The sequence below is a fragment of the Eumetopias jubatus genome, unplaced genomic scaffold (assembly GCF_037043125.1).
Source record: "Eumetopias jubatus isolate StellerSeaLion01/CBP00866 unplaced genomic scaffold, mEumJub1_p1.0 scaffold_8, whole genome shotgun sequence".
Lineage (NCBI taxonomy): Eukaryota > Metazoa > Chordata > Mammalia > Carnivora > Otariidae > Eumetopias > Eumetopias jubatus.
The window spans coordinates 5,142,920-5,164,996 of NW_028274814.1; the positions used below are offsets into that span (position 1 = coordinate 5,142,920).

General features: G+C 34.9%; 1 protein-coding gene and 1 pseudogene across 3 annotated transcripts in view; both read right to left on the reverse strand.

Annotated features, from left to right (window-relative positions):
* The window catches only part of ZEB1 (zinc finger E-box binding homeobox 1), a 188,934-nt gene that overhangs the window by 47,594 nt on the left and 119,263 nt on the right, over positions 1-22,077 (reverse strand). For 2 of the 3 annotated variants that reach the window (XM_028120871.2, XM_028120870.2), the window contains exon 2: positions 15,347-15,547. The exons of the other annotated variant lie outside the window; for it this stretch is intronic. In XM_028120871.2, coding sequence (XP_027976672.2) covers positions 15,347-15,547 — 201 coding nt within the window. The remainder of the gene's footprint in view (positions 1-15,346; positions 15,548-22,077) is intronic. 3 annotated transcript variants of the gene reach the window in all.
* LOC114222384 (small ribosomal subunit protein eS4, X isoform-like) lies at positions 10,157-10,982 on the reverse strand (annotated as a pseudogene).

A 22,077-nucleotide genomic window follows, 5' to 3' on the forward strand; every position in this document is an offset into this window, starting at 1 on the left:
AATGAAAATAGTTATGTTAAGGTGGGAATTAATGTGTAATTCTAAATATCCTATGACTTGGGTAACAACTTTACCATAAAAGTTGGTTATATATAACTCTTTAGGTAGGTTGTATACAAAACAAATTGTAAATATTATACAAATCATAAGTATTAATGTTCACTTGATGTTTCATTAATTTTATTTACCCATACTTATATTTTTTGCTTCATCATCATACATAATTAAGAAAACCCTAGAAGGAAATTATTGTATATACCCACATTTTTATTCTTTCCTGTGTTCTTTCTTCCTTCCTGATATTCCAAGATTCCTTCTTTTACCATTTCCTTTTTATTTAGACAGTTTCTCTTAACCATTCATCTAGGGTAGATTTGCTGGGGACAAACTTTTAGTGTTCCTTCATTTGAAATTGTCCTGATCTCTTCTCCAGTCTTAAAGGATATTTTCTCTGGATACAGAAACCGGGGTTGACAATTCTTTTCTTTCAGCGTTTGAAGTGTCCCATTTCTGCCGTCCTCCACAGTTTCTTATGAGAAATTACTTTCGTTCAAATCATTTTTCCCATACAAAGATATCCCTTTTCTCTCTTTGCTTTCAAGATTTTTTTCTTTGTCTTTAGTTTTTAGGAATTTGACTATGATGTGTCTTGGCATGGATTTCTTTGGTTATCCTGTTTGGGATACAGGTTTATGTCATTTGCCTAATTTTGGAAAATTTCAGCTATTAATTCTTTGAATACTTTTTCAGCCCATCCTCATTCTTTTCTCCTGGAATTCTGAGGACATAAACATTAGATCTAAACAGGCTGCTCAGACACTGCTCTGTTTTTCCAGTCTATTTTCTTTCTTTTGTTCAAATTGGGTAAATTAAATTCTATTGTTCTATCTCCATCTTCATTGATTGTTTCAACTGTCCTTCCATGCTGCTACTGAGTCTGTATACTGAGTGCTAAAATTTTATTTACTGTATTTTTCAGTTCTAAATTATCTATTTGGTGCTTCTTTATATTTTCTGTTTCAACAAAGAGACTGTATCTTTCTCTCCATGCTTTTTTTTTTTTTTTTTTGAGGTATAGTGAAACATTGTATTAAGTTTAGGTGCACAACATGATTTGGCATTTGTATACATTCAGAAATGATCACCACATTAAGTCTACCATGTGTCATCATACAAATTTACAACTTTCTTCTTTTGGTAAGAACTTTTTAGATTTACTTTCTTAGGAACTTTCAAAATTGCAATACATTATTAACAAAGTCCCCATGTTGTACATTACATCCCTATGACTTATTTACCTTATAACTGGAAGTCTATACCTCTTCATCTCTTTCACCAATTTTGACCCCCCATCACACTCCCCTCTGGCAACCACCAAACTTTTCTTATATCTGGAGTTTTCTTTTTTCATTTGTTTTTTTTTTAGATTCCAGATATAAGTGAAATCATATGGTGTTTGTCTTTCTTGGTCTTATTTCACTTAGCGTAATACTCTGGAGGTCCATCTATGTTGTCACAAATGGCAAGATTTCATCCTTTTTTATAGCTGAGTAATATTCTATTGTATGTAGATATGCCACACACATCTCCTTATCCATTTATCCATCAATGGACATTTAGGTTGTTTCTTTGCTATTATAAATAATGCTGCAGTGAGCATGTGGGTGCATATATCTTTTCAAGTTAGTGTTTTCCCTTTTTTCAGATAAATATCCAGAAATTGAATTGCTGGATTGTATGGCAGTTCTATTTTTAAGTTTCTGAGGAACCTCCATGCTGTTTTCCATAGTGGCTGTACCAACTTACATTCTCACCAACAATGCATGAGGGCTCCCTTTTCTTCACATCCCCACCAACACTTGTTATTTATTTTTATCTTTTTAATAACAGCCATTTTGACAGATGTATAAAGTGATATCTTATTGTGGTTTTGGTTTGTATTTCCATGATGATTAGTACTGCTGAGCATCTTTTCATGTGCCTGTTGGCCCATCTTTGGAAAAATGACTCTTCCTCTGTGCATTTTTAATTGGACTGCTTTTTTGTTGTTCTTGCTCTTGAGTTGCTTGAGTTCTTTATATACTTTGGATATTAAACCTTTATTGAATATATGATTTGCAAATATCTTCTCCCATTCTGCGGGTTGCCTTTTTATTTTGTCAATGGTTTCCTTCACTGTGCAGAAACTTTTTAGTTTGATATAATCCCATTTTAATTTTTTGCTTTTGTTGTCATTGTTTCTAGAATCAGATCCAAATACATATCAATGAAACTAACATCAAGGAGCTTACCACCTATGTTTTCTTCTAGTAGTTTTATGGTTTCTGGTCTTAGATCAAGTCTTCAATCCATTTTGAGTTAATTTTTGTGTGTGATGTAAGATAGTGGTCCAGTTTCATTATTTTGCATGTGGCTGTCAAGTTTTCCCCACATACTTTATTGAAGAGACTGCCCTTTCCTCACTGTATAATCTTGCCCCCTTTCTTGTAAATTAATTGAGCATATATCTGTGAGTTTATTTCTGGGCTCTCTCTTCTGTTGACGGATCTACATGTCTGTTTTTCATACCAACATCATATCGTTTTGATTCCTATAGCTTTGTAGTATAATTTCAAATCAGGGAGCATGGTGCCTCTATATTTGTTCTTTTTCAGGATTCCTTTGACTATCTGGGATTTTTTGTGGTTTCATAAACCTTTAGGGATTGTTTGTTCTGTTTCTGTGAAAAATGCCATTGGAATTTTGATAGGGATTGCACTGAATGTGTACATTGCTTTAGGTAATACGGACATTTTAACAACATTCATTCTTCCAATTCATGAGCACAAGATAGCTTCCAACTTATTAGTGCCTTCTTCAATATTTTTCATTAATGTCTTATAGCTTTCAGTGTACAAGTCTTTCACCTCCTTAAATTTATTCCTAGGTATTTTATTCTTTTGATGCAGTTGTAAGGGGACTACTTTAATTTCTCTAAAAGTTCATTGTTAGTGTATAAAAAGGCAACATATTTTTGTATATTTATTTTGTACCCTGAAACTTTACTGAATTTGTTTATTAGTTCTAAAAGGTTTTTTGTTTGTTTGTTTTTTTTGGTGGAGTCTTTAGGGTTTTCTATATAACAAATCATGTAATTTGCAAATAGTGACAGTTTTACTTCTTCCTTTCCAATTTGGATGCCTTTTATTTCTTTTTCCTGCCTAATGCTCTGGCTAGGACTTCCAATACTATCTTGAATATAAGTGGTGAGAATGGGCATCCTTGTCTTATTCCTGATCTTAAGGGAAAAGCTCTTCGCCATTGAGTATGATGTTAACTGTGGGCTCATTATATATGGTCTTGATCATGTTGAAGTATGCTCTGTCTATATCCACTTTGTTGAGAGTTTTTATTATAAATGGATGTTGAATTTTTTTCAATTCTTTTTCTACATTACTGTGATGATCATTTAATTTTTATTCTTCATTTTGTTGATGTGGTGTATCACATTGATTTGTAGATGTTGAATCATCCTTGTTCTCAAATAAATTCCAGTTGATCATGGTATGTAATTCTAATGTATTGTTGAATTTGGTCTGCTGATATTTTGTTGAGGATTTCTGTACCTATGTTTATCAGGGATACTGGCCTGTAATTTTCCTTTTTTTGTTGCATGCTTGTGCTGGTTTTGGTTTAAGGGTAACGCTGCTTTGTAAAATAAGTTTGGAAGCATTCCCTTTTCTTCAGTTTTTTGGAAGAGTTTGAGAAAGACAGATATTAACTTTTTTTTGAATGTTTGGTAGAATTCACCAGTGAAGCCATCTGGTCCTGAACTTCTGTTTGTTGGGGTTTTTTGATTAATTCAATCTTCTTGCTAGTAATTAATCTATTTATATTTTTCTATTTCTTTATGATTCAGTCTTGGAAGACTGTATGCTATTCATTTCTTCTAGGTTGTCCACTTTGTTGTATTTAATTGTTCATGGTATTCTCTTATGATCCTTTGTTTTGTTTGGTCTTAGTTGTAACTTCTCTTTCCTTTCTGATTTTATTTGAGCCCTCTCTCTTTTCTTCTTGGTGAGTCTAGCTAATGGCTTGTTGATTTTAGTAATCTTTTTAAGGAGCCAGCTCTTAGTTTCATTGATCTTTTCTACTGTCTTTTCAGTGTCTATTTCATTTATTTCTGCTCTCATTTTCATTCTTTTCTTCTTTCTGAGACTGTATTGTTTTAGCTGAAGCTTGTTCATAATTGCTTGTTGAAAGATTATTATGGCTGCAATCCATGAGGATCCATGTGAGGTAATTCTAACATCTTTATCACCTCACTGTTGGTGTTTGTTGACTGTCTTTTCTAATTAGTGGAAGTTTTTCTGGTTCTGGGTATGACAAGTGATTTTTGAATGAAACTTGGACATTTAAGTTATTACATAGAGACACTAAATCTTATTTAAATCTTCTATTTTAGCAGGACTCCTGTGCAAAAGAAGGCATTGTCCCATTACTGGCAAGTGTTAAGGTTTTTGTGGGTTGGCTTCTCTAGCACCCAGTCTGATCTATGAGAAATGTATAAGAGGGTACATAAGCTAAAAGAAAACCCAGGGAACTCACTGCAGTACTGTTCCTTGGTTCCTCAGGTCCCTAAATCTGTCTGTCTCCTTCTATCTACCTTTTAGACTCTTCTGTTTGTTTTACATATAATGTTGAGATTTTTGGCTGTACTTAATAGGAGGAATAGAGAAAAGTGTATCTACTCCATCTTTCTAGAAGAGGAAGTCTCTATAGTTTTTTTTAAAAAACAACTGATAAAGAATTATGTGATTATCTTATTTTACTTCTTCCTGGATGCCTTTTGTAGGGCCACAAAAACTCCTTAATCTCTATTCATACTTTATATAAAAATGTTTCTAAAGAAAGAAAAGTGACACACAGATGGAATTTCCAGGTAGCTCAGATTTTAAAAGTGTATTTATAAAGAACAGAAAGAATGTCATATAGCCAAGAATAAATATATGAGTTAAGACAATGTAAGGCCTAAATAGTGCCTGGAAGATAAAAAATGTAAAAAACATGAAGCTTTCAAAATGCTAGGGAAAGCAAGGAGGGGAAAGCCATTTTCTTGAAATTGATGGTATAATTAATGAAGATTAAAATAAAAAAAGGAAAGCATCTTAATTCATTCACTCATTTGTAAGAGTATTTTTAGGCATATAATAGGGATTAAGGATTAGTGGCAAAAGACAGAGATCAATAAGATACAGTCCTTGCCCTCAATAATTTTTTAGTGACACAGAGTGATCACTAAATGGATGGATCAGTCCATCACACTGTCAATCACAACACAATGTGTAAAAGCTATGAACAATTGTGGAAAGTTAATTTACTATGTCTATGGAGGTTAGGCAATGGTTTACAAAGGAGGTGATATAAAAGGAAGAGAAGGAAATGCTAGGAAGATGGAATAGGATATACAAAGGTTTAAAGAAATGAATGAGTATGTACAAAGGGAGTGGTGCAAAATCAAGTTTGGAAAGACAGTGCATAGCTGTCATGCTAAAGAATTAAACTCAAATCCTATGGACAACCAGGAACTACAAGAATTAATTTTGATTTTCTCTTCCAGAAAGTGTAAGTTCAGGAACCAAAAGAGAATCAAAACTCAGGAGAGATAGGTCATTATACAGAAGCACTTGGGTCTCCTGGCTCATATAAAGTATCTTCAGAAAATATGAAAGCACTTGAAAATAAACCACTGACCTGGTTATGATCTTTGAAGAACAGTGAAGATTAGGAGAGATGAATATATGTCATTCAATTTGCCCTTCTATCTCTGATTTCCTTTTGTAAACTACAGGTCAGAGATATTTGATTTATATCCTACAAACGTTTTCTAGAATAGATTATAAAGGTTGTCTGTCTGTGTGTGTTTAAAAAAAAAAAACCACATTGATCATGAGCGTCCAGGATGAGTTCACTGCAAAAAGTCATATAAATTGTTATCATATCCATTTTTGACAGTATTACTAGGAGACATGATCTCATATGATATTTATTTTTGAAAATATGGATGCATTAAAAATAACTGAATAAATGTATTCAACAAGTGGTGATTTATAGAATGATGACAACAGAAGAAAGCTAGTGCCATGCCACTAGGTCTGTTCTTGGCCTGACTCACCACGTTTCTGGATGACAAGAAGGACATGGACAAGACAAATGACAGAATCAGAGTAAAAAACAGATACAGGGACTGGTTCCAACAAGATTAAGAGTAATAAATGTCTCGTAATTAGATCCCCTCCAAACATAACCATCAAATGGAGGAAACCGTGGAATCATCTTAAGCTCCTCTTTCTTCTGCAATCCTGACCAAGTCCATCAATAAGTCCTATTGACTCCTGCTTTCAAAATATAACCGGAATTTGATGCCTTCTCACTATCTTTATTGCTACCTTCCTAATTCAAACTGCCACCTTAGATTATGGTAATAACCTCCTTATTGGTCTTCCTGCCCTCACCCTTCCCTTGCCTTCTATAGTTTATTCTCAAAAGAGCAGCCAGAGTCATACTTCCAAAATAAAAATCAAATTATACTATTACTCTATTCAAATTCTTCTAATGTCTCCACTTTCAATAAAAGTATTCCCAGGATGCCTGGGTGGCTCAGTCGGTTAAGTGTCCAACTCTTGATTTTGGCTCGGGTCATGATCTCAGGGTCATGGGATTGAGCCCCACGTCGGGCTCCCTGCTTGGTGGGGAGTCTACTTGGGATTCTCTCTCTTCCTCTCCCTCTGCTCCTCTCCCTGCTCATGCTTTCTCCCTCTCTAAAAATAAATAGATAAATCTTAAAAAATATATATTCCCAATAGCTTTTAAGACCTTTTAATGTTCTGATATTCCATTGATTCACTGGCTTCATTTCTACTAATCTCTCCCCCCTTCACTTTGCTCATGGGCCTCCTGGCTGTTCCTCACATGCCAGATTAAATATTGCAGTGATGTCCTGAGAATAGATTGAATTGTTGAATCATTATATTGTACACCTGGAAGTAATATAACACTGTATGTTAATTTCATTTGAATTAAAAAAAGAGAGAAAAACAAAAAAATAAAGTTCATGAAATTAGTAGGAAAAAAAATAAAATTGATGGCATGTGGCCCACTGATATGAAGTTGATGAGAAGGGTACTTTACCACTGTGTTATTTTTTTCCAAAATCCCACACTCTCATATAATCACGAGAAAAATATCAGACAAACCTAAACCACAAACACCTCACCAGTACTCCTTAAAACTGTCAAGGACATGAGAAACAGCAAAAGGCTGGTCTCCTGAAACTGAGGAATAAACTAAATACCATGCAGTAGAGGCTGGAGTGGATCCTGAAAAAAGAGGATGTTAATGGACGAACTAGTGAAATCCAAATAAAGTCTGGAGTTTAGGTTAAGAAAAATTGAGTCTTCTAACGCATGAACAAAATTTATATCTCCACTTACTGAGAAATTTGCTAATACCTCTAATAAGAGTTTATAATTTTTTCATGTGGTTTTACACATCTATTCTCTTTTATAGCTCTTACTGATGTATAAAGAAGACTTTGAATTCAGTATAGTTTGCATCCAAAAACTTGCCAAATTCCCTTATTAGTTCTAATAATTTAGTTGGATTCCCTTTTATATACAGTTATATCATCTGTTAATAACGAGAGCTTTGTTTTTTGTTTCCTTTCTAATCCCTATATTTGTTGATTTATTTTCTTGTCTTATTGTGCTGGGTAGTAATTCTAATAAAAGACTGATAAAAAGTGGTGATAGCAGAAATCATTACCTTGTTCTTGATTGTAAAAAAATGTCTTCAACATTTTGTCATTAAGTATAATGTGATAGATTTTAAAGAAATATACTTTATTAGAACAAGGAAGTACCCTCTATTCCTATGTTTCTCACTTTTATGATACTATTCACATGTACTAAATTTTACTTAACGTTTTTCTGTCTGTTAAGTATTTGATTGTTCTCATTTTAGTCCAGTAAAGTGGTATTTCTGAATTGGTTTAAGTGTTGTTCTGACCTTGCTTCCCACATATGTACATACATATATTTTGTGTAACCAATATTTTGCTTGGAATTACTGTCTGTATACAGCTGAGTGAGTCTGTAATTTTCCTTTCTTATACTTATTTCATTTTGGTATCGAGGTTATGGTAGCCCCATTTAAAGAGTTGGGGAAATCTCCCCTCTTATACTAGGCTTTGGAAGAGTTGTCTAAAATTGGAATTATTAGTCCCTTGAGTGCTTAGAAAAACTTACCAGTGATGCCATCTGGGCTAGAGTTTTCTATGTAGGAGAGGAAAAAACATATAAATTTTATAATATATACATATATGATATATATATGTATACACAAACACACACATATACAGATACATAAATTATCATACAGAAAATTTTATTGTTTTTTCTTTTGGTGTATGGTTTGTTGAAAATTTTTTTAAGGATTTTATTTATTTGACAAAGAGAGACACAGTGAGAGAGGGAACACAAGCGGGGGAGTGGGAGAAGGAGAAGCAGGCTTCCTGCAGAGCAGGGAGCCCAATGTGGGGCTTGATCCCAGGACCCTGGGATCATGACCTGAGCTGAAGGCAGACGCTTAAACGACTGAGCCACCCAAGCACCCCTGGTTCTTTGAATTTTAACACATGTATAGATTCATGTAACCACCACCAAAATCAGGACACAGAGCAGTTCCATCACCCCCCAAAACTCCCTAATGCTATCCCTTTAGAGTCACACTCTCCCCAGCTCCAGCCCCTGGCAGCCACTGATTTATCACCTAATGTATACTTTGTCTTTTTGAAAATGTCATATATATGGAATCATAAATAAGTAACCTTTTGAGACTGGCTTCTTTCACTCAGCATAATGACTCTGAGATCCATCCAACTTGTTGCTTACATTAATAGTTTGTTCATTTTTACTGCTAAGTAGTGGACCACTATATGGACGTACTACAGTTTCCTTATCCTTTCACCTGTTGAAGGACAATGGGTTATTTCCAGTTTTTGGCAATTATGAACAGAGTTTCTTTAAGTGTCAGTGTACAAGTTTTTGGGTAAACCTAAGTTTTGATTTTCCTAGGAAAAATACCCAGGAGTGGGACCATTGGGTCATATAGTTAAGTTTATATCTAATTGTATGATAAACTGCCAAACTTTTCCAGAGTGACATATCACTTAAAATGAGCAATGTACAGGAGTTTCAGTTGTTCCATATCTTCACTACTTCTTTATGGGAATATTTTTGACCATCATCTCAATTTCTTTAGAGGTTTTAGAACCATTCATGTTTTCCAATTATTCCCCAGCCAGTTTTGGTTAATAATTTCTAGTATCTTGTCCATACTTTCAAATTTATGGGAATGCAGTTGTTCACAATACTTTCTTTTACCTTGTCAATGTCTGTGGTATCTTGTTATGTCCTCTTTCATTCTTTTTTTTTTTTTTAAAGATTTTATTTATTTATTCATGAGAGACAGAGAGAGAGAGAGAGAGAGAAGCAGAGGGAGAAGCAGGCTCCCAAGGAGCAGGGAGCCCGATGCGGGACTCGATCTCAGGACCCTGGGATCATGACCTGAGCCGAAAGCAGACGCCCAACCATCTGAGCCACCCAGGCACCCCATTCTTTTTTTTTTTTTTTAAAGATTTCATTTACTTATTTGTCAGGGACAGAAAGAGCACACAAGCAGAGGGAGCCACAGGCAGAGGGAGAAGCAGCAGCGAGAGAGGGAACATAGGCAGGGGGAGTGGCAGAGGGAGAAGCAGACTCCCCTCTGAGCAGGGAGCCTGATGCGGGGCTTCGATCCCAGGATCCCAGGATCACGACCAGAGCCGAAGGCAGACGCTTAACTGACTGAACCACCCAGGCATCCCATCCTCTTTCATTCTTGATTTTTGGCTATTTACATATTCTCTCTCTCTTTTTTTCTTGGTCAACCTTGTCAATAGTTTTCAAAAAACAGAGTTTTGCCTATGTTGACCTTTTGTATTGTAGGTTTATTTTCAATTTTTTTTTGTTTTTACTTTCAAAATTTTCAGTTTGCTGTTCTTTTTCTAAATTCTTTTTTTGTGTGTGTGCTGTATGACCTTTAATTAAGTATATATAATGTCTTCCAATCATGTCACCTAGGGACCATTTTACCTGCTGCTCTGTTTGGCAGCCAGTCTCTTGTCTCTCTCTTCAGTGATGGTGAGGCGGATACCCCTTCCACAGGGAAGCGAAATCCACGGTTTATTGCCTTTGCCAATAACAAAAATGTTGGAGAGTCGGGTGGCAAAGCTGTTGCCATTGGCATCTTTCACGTGAACCACATCAAACGAACCAGGATGTTTCTCTCTGTTGGTGATCACACCAATTCTTCCCAGGTTGGCACCCCCAGTCACCATACACAGATTACCATTATCAAACTTGATGAAATCAGTAATCTTTCCAGTCTCCAAATCAATCTGAATGGTGTCCTTCACCTTGATGAGGGGATGAGGATGGCGGACGGTGCGAGCATCATGAGTCACCAGATGAGGGATTCCTTTTGTCCCCACAAAGATCTTTCGCACTTTTGCACAACTTATACTTGGCCTCCTCAGGTGTTATCCGATGAACAGCAAAGCGACCCTTGGTGTCATAGATCAGACGGAAATTCTCCCCAGTCTTGTCAATGCTGATGACATCCATAAAACCAGCAGGGTAGGTTATATCAGTTCAGACCTTGCCATCAATCTTAATAAAACGCTGCATACAGATCTTCTTTACTTCGTCTCCTGTTAGGGCATACTTAAGTCTGTTCCTTAGGAAAATGATGAGAGGGAGTCATTCTCTCAACTTATGGGGACCAGTAAATGGGCGAGGAGCAAACACACCAGTCAGTTTATCCAGCATCCAATGCTTTGGAGCTGCTACATGCTTCAGATGCTTCTTGGGACCATGAGCCATGGCTGCACTGGGAACGAAAAGCTTTTTCTAAATTCTTAAAATAGATGGTTAGCCCACTAACTTTTAGCCAGAACCTTTACTAAAATACGTACTTAAGGTTCAAAATTTCCCTCTAAAAACTGCTTTCTATAAATACTCCATATAGTTGAAAAATGTTTTGCAGTTACTATGTACATTGCTTATACACCTTAGGCATATTTTCAAATCTACATCCTCTTTGGTTTTGTGTGATTATTCTATCAATGACTAACCGAGGTGTGTTAAATCTTCCATAATGACTAGATTTGTATTTCTCTCCTTGTAGACTGCCTAGTTTTCTATTTTTTTGTAGCCTTGTTATTAGGTACACATTTATAATAATATTTTATTAGGGAATTTAATCTTTCATTATTATAAAGTGATCCTATTAGCTATAACAACGCTTTTAAGCCTTAAAGTTGATATTATCTGAAATTAACTTAGTCACATCCACTTTTTTAAACTTTTTTTTTTTTAAAGATTTTATTTATTTGAGAGAGAGAGAATGAGAGATAGAAAGCACGAGAGGGAAGAGGGTCAGAGGGAGAAGCAGACTCCCTGCTGAGCAGGAAGCCCGATGCGGGACTCGATCCCGGGACTCCAGGATCATGACCTGAGCTGAAGGCAGTCGCTTAACCAACTGAGCCACCCAGGCGCCCGTCACATCCACTTTTTAAAGTATTTTCATAGGAAATACTATGTACCTATTATATCTATTTTTGCCATCTATTTGTAATTTTCTCTGTTCTCAGATCCTCTATGAAGGATCTCTTTCTTCATGCCTAAAATATATTCTTTAAAATTTGTTTTAGTAACAAGGGTCTACTGATAACAAATTTTCTATTTTCAAACTTGTCTGAAATCATCACCTTATTTCACCTCCTTTCTTAAGAGATATTTTTGCTAAATACAGAAGTCTGTATTGGCAGGCATCTTTTTACTGTCTGGCTTCCATTGTGGTTACTGAAAATTCAGCTGTCAGTCTAACTGCCATTCTCTCAAACCCAATCTCACTTTTCTGGATTTACTTTTAAGAGTTTTCTTTTTGTTTTGGTTGTTCTGCAGTTTCACAAAAATGTCAGCGGGGGTAGATTTATTTATACTTCTTGAGATTTGTTGGTTTTCTTGAATCTGTGGTCTGGTGTCCATCAATTCTGAAAAAATCTCTGCCACTATCTCTTCAAATATTGCTGTCTCCCTATTCTGTCTTCACCTAGAATTAAGACATATATTGAACCTTCTCATTATGTCCTTCATGTTTCTTATCCTGTTTTTTGTATTTTTCTATCTGTCTTTCTGAGTTGTATTTAGTATAATTTCCCCCACCGTCCAAATCTTTAACTCTTTATTCAATTCTGTTTACTTTGTTATTAAAATCCATCCTTTGAATCTGAATTTCTATTATTCTAATTTTTCATTTTTAGAAGTTCCATTTGGTTCTTCTTAAAAATCTGTTGGTTATATTTTATTCTCTCAGAGCAGGTAATTTCAAATTTGTCCATTTTTCTTGAAAAATGACAGTCATTTTTTAATCTGTGTCTGATAACTCTACTAATTAAAGTCTTTACAGGTGAGTTTCTGCTTCCTTTTGTTTCTGGTAATTGTCACTCATGTTGCTCTCTTCTTGCTAAGTTATTTTGGAGATTTCTATAGCACTAGGATAAAGGTATGTTCCTCCAAAAGATTTGGATTTGCTTCTTCTTGGTGCCTATGAGTATTAGCAGCAATTCTACTTTAAACTCAGTTATGGCTTGAGATTTATCAGGCCATATAGTAATGTGAATTTAAATTGTAAATCAATGCAAGACAGCTGGTGCTTACTCCTTGGCAGAGACAGTCCTCCATTTCCCCAATCCCTAGCCAAGGCAATTTTGTTTGCTAACTTCTGAGAATGGTAGTGATGGTAGAGGGTTTGCTTTTAAATCACTATAGTTCATCACATTGTTAAGATGTAATTCATACTAGGGGAGGATCTGCTATTAAGCTTTTAGGTGGTCCCAGGCTTTGTTTCCTCTCAGAGGCCTGAACAACCACGTCTCACGTGACCCTGGGTAGGCAAATATCCTTAAGGCCAAAGAGTCTTCTGTGCTGTGCTCTGCTTACCTATATGGGTTCCTGTCCTCACTTCGATTTTTTTCTATTAATGTCTATTATCTAGTTAGCTCTTTTAAAGCTTTCAAGAAGATTTATTTACTTTTAAATCTAGCATCATTAGTTATTTTCAGTGAGACAGTTCAAATAACTTATCCCAACATATTTTCAGAAACAGAACCTCTTCAATGATTTTTCATCTTTCTTTTTCCTTCTATTTCCCTCATTCTCCTATCTCCCCTTTTTCCAGAAAAATCATTACCTTCTTGTTTCCATATTAACACTTTGGATTAACTATACCAATGGATCAATTCTGGCCCCAGACAGGAAATATATATGGAAATCCTTGCTCCCAAAAGTTCTGAGCTCAGTATTATAGTTTAACAAGTTAATAGCTCTGTTATTAATGAAGTGTGATAATAAATAAGCAATTTAATTTCTCTGAATTCTACTTTCTAGAAGCCTGTGAATTGTCAGTCCTTACTTCTGTTACCTTCCATATAATAACAAACCAAATCTATATACTCTACCTCCTACATTCCTGTTAAATCTCTCCCTTTTATTCTCATTCCAAGGGCCATTTCTTTAGTCCAAAACTCTCATCATTGCCTGCATTTTCATAGCTCTTTACTGAAGGCATTACCTGTCTGTACACACTCTGCCTCCAAAATTCATTTTCCATATTGCTACCAGACTTATTTCTAAAGAATGTATTAATGAGGTTTTCACAGCTTCTAAGGTAAAAGTTCAAATTCCTTGACTTAGCACACAGTGTCCTTCATAGTCTTTTCCTTGTTTACTTCTCTGATTTCATTTTCTGTAAACACTACTTGTTCAAACCTCTATGGCTTCATGTATATTGCTTCTTCTGTTGGAAACACCTTCTTTTACTTCTCCTTTACCTAATCAACCTCTACTGGTCCTTCATAACTCAAGACCTGCACTGTTTCACTCAGAAATTCTTTTAGGACTTCTCTTCCTCTCTCTGATTTGTATTTTCCTGCTTAATGTTTCCACAGAATTCTAAATTTACACCTACATCAAACTGTAATGAATTTGTGACTTATTTATCCTTCTCACTCACGAAACTATAAGCACTTTTCATATAGAGGCAGTCTTATTCAAGTTTGCAACTTCATTCCTGCAGAATTTGCTTAATGGACCAATGAACAATGCTATAAAATGAGGGGGGCAGTTACACGATTTTGAAAGTTCTTTGTTAGCTACAAATCTGTCCTATTATAGAAATCTTAACTACTGCTATACTGTGATTATTAGATCCACATTTTATCTAAGCTTCCACATTTTATCTAAGCTTCCACATTTTCGTATCTAGATTCTCTGACCAGCAAACTTGACTCATTTCCCCAGACTGCCTAAACTGAGTTCTGATATCTTACTTAGACGACTTCCCCAAATCTGAACTCTTGCTGGGGAGCTGTCTTTGACTGACTTTGAATGTGATCACTTGTGCATGCTCCTCTTTGCCTTTGCTGATGCCCCTGTTCTTGATCCCCAATCCCTCCAAATCACAATACCTGCTTTCTTAACATTCTTCTGTTTTTATACCACTGTTGTTTAAATCTTGGCAAGACAGGCTAAATAATTTAATTAGTTTTATTAGGAAAAGCAGAGAGGAGGAATTTTCAATCTAGAAGAAAAGACTATAGTCCAATTTCTTCATTTGACAGATGAGGAAGAATTTTAAATATTCAATGTAAGTAAGTAGAGAGACTTTCACTAATCCTTCCACTCAACCATGCTGGAGCTTAGTAAAAGTAAAAATTTTACTTGAGTGAAAATTCACAGCATTCTGATATACATGGGAGAAGGGAGGGAAGGGGGTGAGGAGGGGGAGGAGGAAGAAGTTTTCAAACACTAAAAATACTCCTATGATTTAACTGTTTGGGGGATTTTTGTTGAGTAATGTTATAATTTTACTGTACCAAAATATAATCTGTAGGTTTCTAAGTAGATTCTTCATTTCTAGAAGTCACAATATAAAGTTAAAGGTAGGTTCAGTTATATCAACAGTATATGGAAAGCTTGATTCTGGTTAAAAAAACACTAAAATTCAATATATTATATGCATTGTACAAATAATCAGAATGACTATTATTCTGTTTCACAATCAACTTTTTGTTTAAGTGGGACACCTTTTATTAATAGACACGTTTACAGATCATTTCAAACTTTTCATCAAATTTATCTTTTCAGTTAATATGTATTTTTTAAAGAATCAAGAGACTAGAATATTATGAAAAAATTAAACTTACCATCATCCTCCCAGCAGCTCTTAGCACTGCCTTCTCTTTCACTGCTCCCCGGTAACACTGTCTGGTCTGTTGGCAGGTCATCTTCTGGCACACCACCTTCACAATCTGCTGCATCTGTAATACTTTCTTCTTCCACGATATGGAGTTTGTCTTCATCATCTGAATCTGAATTTGTTTCTACCACAGTATTATAATTTGTAACTGTAAAACAAACAAGAAACAAATAATCAAAACCAACTAGTGGAAAAATCAGTTTTTATGCCTCAGTAAAAAGAAATTTTAAAAAGGACTTAGTAAGAGTGTTCTGTAAATAGTAACTCATTACCTTATAGCAACCTTTTGAAATAGACTACCTATCTACCATCTACTACTCATAACCTTGAAACCAGAAATGGAAACCAAGACATAGGAAGGTAAGTAACTTTTCCAAGATCATATAGCTAAGAAGTAGGAGGGTCATGATTTGAACCCTAGCAGTCTGGTTCTATAGTCTGTGCTCTTAAACACTACATTAAATATCCTCTCCAGTCATAATGAGTTTATTCTATATGATACTGTTTATGCACAATTAAGGCCTCAAATCTTTAAAACATTATAATTAAGAAGAGTTCATCTCTCCTAATAAGACAACAAAACCTCATCATATTTACCATAAGAAAGATATTTTCAAGATACCAACTGGGTCCATGCATTTCATATTAATCCCACACTGAATTTAGAAAGAATCTATCAAATCAATGTAGCCAAACTTCTATATAAGTAAGGCATGATTTAAGTAATGTTTGCATGTAAGTCTGTAATTTTGGAGAAAATAACTGACATCCAGAAGTTTCAAATGGGCATCCTTTCCATATTTTTAATGAATTTCAATAAAATTTAACACCAGCATTATGAAGATAAGTAAGTGTTTGGAATTACCACAGTTTGCAGAATCATTAGTAATAGCGGAGAATAAAATTCTCTAAAACAAATAATACAGTATAGTTAATATTTTTTCTTCAGAGTCCTTGTAATAATCACTCTACTGGGATAAATTATAAAGTACCTCACTGGGTATGGTCACTGGAATACCTCTTCTCAATTATTTGCAAGGTGATTCTTATTTGCTAAGCAAAGATTGAAAGGGAGAAAAAGGAATCTTTGCTTCCTTGAGATAACTAAGCAATAATTACTTTCAGTTATTCTTTCCATTTCTTCCTTAAAATTTCCAACCATTCTCAAAAGAAGGTAACAACCTAAATGTCTAAGTGATATATATCCCCGTCCCATATAAATACACACGCCTGAGAGCAGGAAGAAAGAAATACAATCACAAGTATGGATGTATATGTCACAGTGAGAATGAATAAGCAAACATCTCCAAAACTGCTTTTATAGACCTTAGGAAGACCCCTCTGTTCAAAAGACTACTGGAGTTACACTTTGGCCCACATTAGAAATCCTTCAATATCTTGTGCCGGAAGAAAAATACCAAGTTTTGTTATGTCATTAATACTTTAGTGTGAATACATCTTTCCAAATCTTTTCCCAAAAGCAAACTATTTTTTAATGTTACTATAAAGGTAATACAGGTTTAGTGCAAAAAAATCAGATAATATAAAACATGTAAAAAATCAGTAAAAGCCCTCCCACAAAATATCCTTTCCTTGACTCACTCTTTAAAGATAATAATAACAGCAATTTTAATTTATCTATGCATGAGGTAGGCATGATACTAATCATTTTATATACCTTATCCTATTTAATTATAATGCAGACCTCAACTTATATACATATATATCATACTTAATATCATTTCTCTATATAAATGTATTATACATCTTTAAATACACACATATGGGATTACATTATACTATACATTATACACTATACATTATACTGTTTGCCACCTAGTTTTTTGCCACTTAATAACATATCTTAGAAATTTTTCTCTTTCAGTAAATGTGAAGCTTTCTCATTTTCCTCTCACTGGCTACACATCATTTCATTGTACAGATAGAATTTAACCAATAACCTATATTGATAAAATTTATGTTTCCAAGTTATTTTTTAAGGATTAACAACAAACTTTCTTATAAATATATCTTTGGCCACTCCTTAAATACATATGTCAGGTTTACTAGTAGAGATGGAAGTGCTGAGTCAAAGGGAAAACTTACTGAAAGTAGACAGAAATGGAAACATGGGGAATTCCTTGTATTCCAGCCACACACAATGAGCAGAGTAGATTGTGCCATTTTAAGTGTGGATAAAGGGAATGATTCTCAAAGGTTGTTCCATAGCTCTCACCATGCTTGGACATGTATGGATAGTTGAAATTCTATTTTGTGAAGAGAAGGTTTAGTGATTTCTTCAGTATCTTGACTTGGCCACGGTTTTATATTGGTGCTATTCTTGCCTTTTAATGATGTAATACTGTAGTTCAATTTTATCATTATCAATTTTGTTAGCTATAGGTTGTCTAATCCTACATTTACATTTAGAGTATTTGGGGCTTAAAAAGTACCCAACAGAATTAGTCTTCAAGACATATATGTATTTTGGTTCCAGTATTTGCTTGCATGCTTCATAGTTTTCACTAAGTTTCTTCTACCCTGAGCTGCACTAGGTTCTTTTTACCCAGAGGTCCTTCACCCTGTTTTATTCTGCCTGGGTCAGCTGTAGCCCAAAGTACTCTTCAAGAATACATGTCACTTTCCAGGACTCTGGCCTTCAGTATGAGCTGCCATTGTGGTATGGAAGATTTTAAGTCAAATACCCAAAAGCACAAAGATTGCATATATTTTATAGTTATCTTGGGAATTTTCCCAAATCATGTTTTGAATATGCGGCAAAAAACCCACCACATTTTATTGGTTAAGATGGAAAAAAGACCAATAACTATTTTCCAAGTCTTCTTACTATCTTCTGCTTCACAGTTACTTAGCTGAGAGAAAAAGCAGTGAAAATTGTTTATATTGATTAGTGTAACTTAGAAAAAAGTCAAGCTTCGGTTTCTCGATCTACTCTTTTGTGGCTCTACGGAGCTAATTTAAAAAATAGAGCTCCAGTACAAAAAGCATAAATAATGATACAGTCCCTGATAAATTCTAGTAGCCAGTGAAAATGTCCATTATCTTAACTGTCTACTCATTTATCTCCGTGCCTCTATATTTTTAAATCTTTGGCTAAAAAAACTATAATGAAATTTAGTTTACCTAAAGAGTGATGCATTCTTAACGAACAGGTGATTATCACCTCTTGTTTCTGAGTTTTGATTAAAATAAAGAATTTCAAGAAAACAAAGATAAAGGAAAATAGAAAAGGTAAAGTTTTTAAAATCTTTAAATATAATTTACAATACACAATATGAATTGAAATTTCCATAGAGAAATGGTAACATTTCAGTGCATCTGTTGTCACTAGAATGTGGTTAAGGACACAGTGACTTATTGGTGGTAGTTCTTGTTGGTATTACTTGCTAACATATAATGTCAGATATAACCGTATCCACTGAATAAGGTGGTTGTGAGGATCTAATGGTTTAAAAATGTATTGTGCTTAGATCAGTGTCTGGCACACAGTAAAGATTATAGAAGTGTCTGCCATTATTAGTATTATTATTTTATCATCACCATCATCATCCCACTGAATCTTTACAGTAATTCCTAACAGGTAGGTATTGTTATATCTCCCTTTTATAGACCAAAAAATAACCCCTCCCCCAAAACTGAAACACAACAAAACAAAACTAGAGTAGCTGAGTAACCTGTTTGAGGTTATTTAGCTATTAAGTTATGGAGCTGGACTCAAATCCTCATGTGCCTGATTCCACAGCCCATACACTTTAACTACTTATATATAAAGTCTCCTGACTGAAAATTGTTACACTAATGATAAATATTCTTAAACTTGTATTTTTGTGTTTAGCCTATTCTGGGACTCTGGAATTCCATATTTAACAATATGCTACTAAAACATTTTCAAATGACTAAAAAATTTTAACCATCAGAATCTCATTATAACATAACTGACAGTACACCATAGGGTAGTATCATCATTGCAGTCAATAAATCTTTGAAAGACTTTCACATAACATGCTATTTTTAGCACTTTATTGCATGTAGTATGGTATCAATTGCACTAGTTAAACTCCCATGTAAACATGTTTCTTAAGTAATGTACAATTATAATAAAGAATTAAATAAATTAGATGAATTTAGTTCAAAAAAAGAGCAACACAATCTCAACTTCAGTCAGTAAGATAAGAGCAAGATCATCTAAATGCTTTAGAAATAAGAACCCTGCCAAGCACTGTTTATCATAGCTCTGAATAGCAGGTTAGGCTTCAGAGGGGAAGGGGCGGGGAGGGGACATATTTAACCTGCAGGTCTTTGATTCTTATCAGGTGATAACTGTGGCATGTGCTAATGAAAGCCACAGGCTAAGGCCACATGTCAACATATTTTCAGGCATAAAAAGGCTTTTTTTTTTTCCTAGAGGGAGAAGTTCTGCTTACATCATGCCATTAATACATGCTTAGCAATGTCTCACTCATTCCTATCAAACACACACACTCATCTGCGTGGTAGAAAAGAAAGATAAAATCTTTCTTAGAAAAAGATCTAAGACTGATCCTTACAAAATAACAGGCTACTGTACTTCTAACAAATTGCTCCATATCCATCAAACTAACCCAGTGTCATAATTTAAGAAACACCCAGAAAAACATACATTTTGAGTCATGTTTTCAAGAGCAATGGATTATAGCTTGATTAAGTAATCATGTTAGCACTATGCTGAGAACAACACAATTTAGATATGAATCCTATGAAATATGAAGATAATATTTGGAGAAACTGAACAAGTATTTCCATTATTCTTTAACATCAGTTGGGACAAAACCGTAACAACACCACTTAACATGTTTTTCTTATCCTGAAAAGAGTCCCTGGCATACTGCCTTCCACATAGTAGGTATAGAATTACTTGTTGAATTGGATGTGGGGTCACGCTTCTTTTTTTCTGAGTGAAGAGATAAGTCAGTATACTTAAGTTTACTGATTCAGGAAAATGACAAAACTGTAGTGATAACCAAAGAACTGGTAAATTAGTACACAAAATGAAAAAGAGAGGTCATCTGACAATCCTAAGGGGAGAAAACTTCTGCAAATGATGTTACTCAGGGAAAGAGGAGCTTATGTGTCCGTGAATACTATACCCAGACATACTGTAAATATCTGTTAATCTGGCCTTTGACCTAACTTATAGATAATATTAATGTATATGTATTTTACTGTATAATAAATGTTATGACATAACATTCATATTTAATGTAACATGTAAGTAATATAATACGCAATATGTATATTATGTAGTTATAACTTAAGTCTTTTAAAAATAGGCATCATAATGATTCTAGAGTGCTCCAAGAACAATGAACATGTTAGGTTTATTTATTTATTTGAGAGATGGCGAGCACACGCATGCATGCATGTGAACATGGTGGGGGTGGGGAAGAGCAGAGGGAGCAGACTCCCTGCCAAGCATGAGGGTGAGCACCAGAACCTGACACGAGCTGAATCTCACAACCCATGAGATCATGACCTAAGCAAAAATCACCAGTCGGTCGCTGAACTGACTGAGCATCCAGGCGCCTCTGAACATGTTAGGTTTAAATAAATACTAACAGTTCAGCAAATTTGGGGGAAAGTTTTTTTTAATCTCTCTAGGTAAAATCTTTTTTAATCTGGGTGCCTATTAAATTGAACAATAACCACAGACTGTTTTTACATTTTCAAAATAATTTTAAAAACCTGACTCCAATGAAAGTCAGTGATTTTTTTTTTATTAAAGATTTTATTTATTTGACAGAGAGAGAGCGTGCGCGCGTATAAGCAGGGGGACTGGCAGGCTGAGGCAGAGGGAGAAGCAGGCTCCCCACTGAGCAAGGAGCCCGATGTGGGGCTGGATCCCAGGACCCCGGGATCATCAACTGAGCCGAAGGCAGACGCTTAACCGACTGAGCCACCCAGGCGCCCCAAAAGTCAGTGATTCTGACATTTATTTACCCCTGCAAAGGGTTGGTGGTTTTCAATGCCTCTATATACAAGCTATTCATAGAACGAGAACTGACAGGTGAAGGCAGGGGAGAGGGTTGCCCTCATGTAGAGAATACTAGCTCTTATTTTCTCCTCTCTCTCATTTTATAATCATTACTAAGTATTCTTGGGATTTGTCTCTGTGTGCTCTCTCAGTTCTTATTCTGTCCTCTTTCCCATTCTCCACAGGCCCTCTGTCTATATACCCCAACAAGGGTCACCCTAAATTACCTCTCCTTTCCCTGACTTACCAAAGTTCCCACTCATTCTGAGAACTAATTTCAGCCAGCATAAGTACAAGTCACAAAGAGACAGATGAAACAGTTAAATAGCAAAGTTCTTTAGCAGATAAACTAAAATCAGTCAGTCCCAGGGACAGGTGGTTCTCTTGTGTGTATGAGGAAAGTATTTAAAGACTAAAATAATTCACATGAAATTATCAATAAGTAATACTTCCTTCATAGGAAAATATACATTTATAAAAAGGATGCTTTTTAATTTATAGGACTTGTTACTTGTAGAATGCAGACAGGATGACAAAATCCAAGTGAAGTGTGAAGACTGAATTAAAAATACAAATGCAGAAATTATTGAGTCAGAAAACAGAGAAGCCATATAATTTTAATTCAATCCAAAAGCCAGATCTTTGAA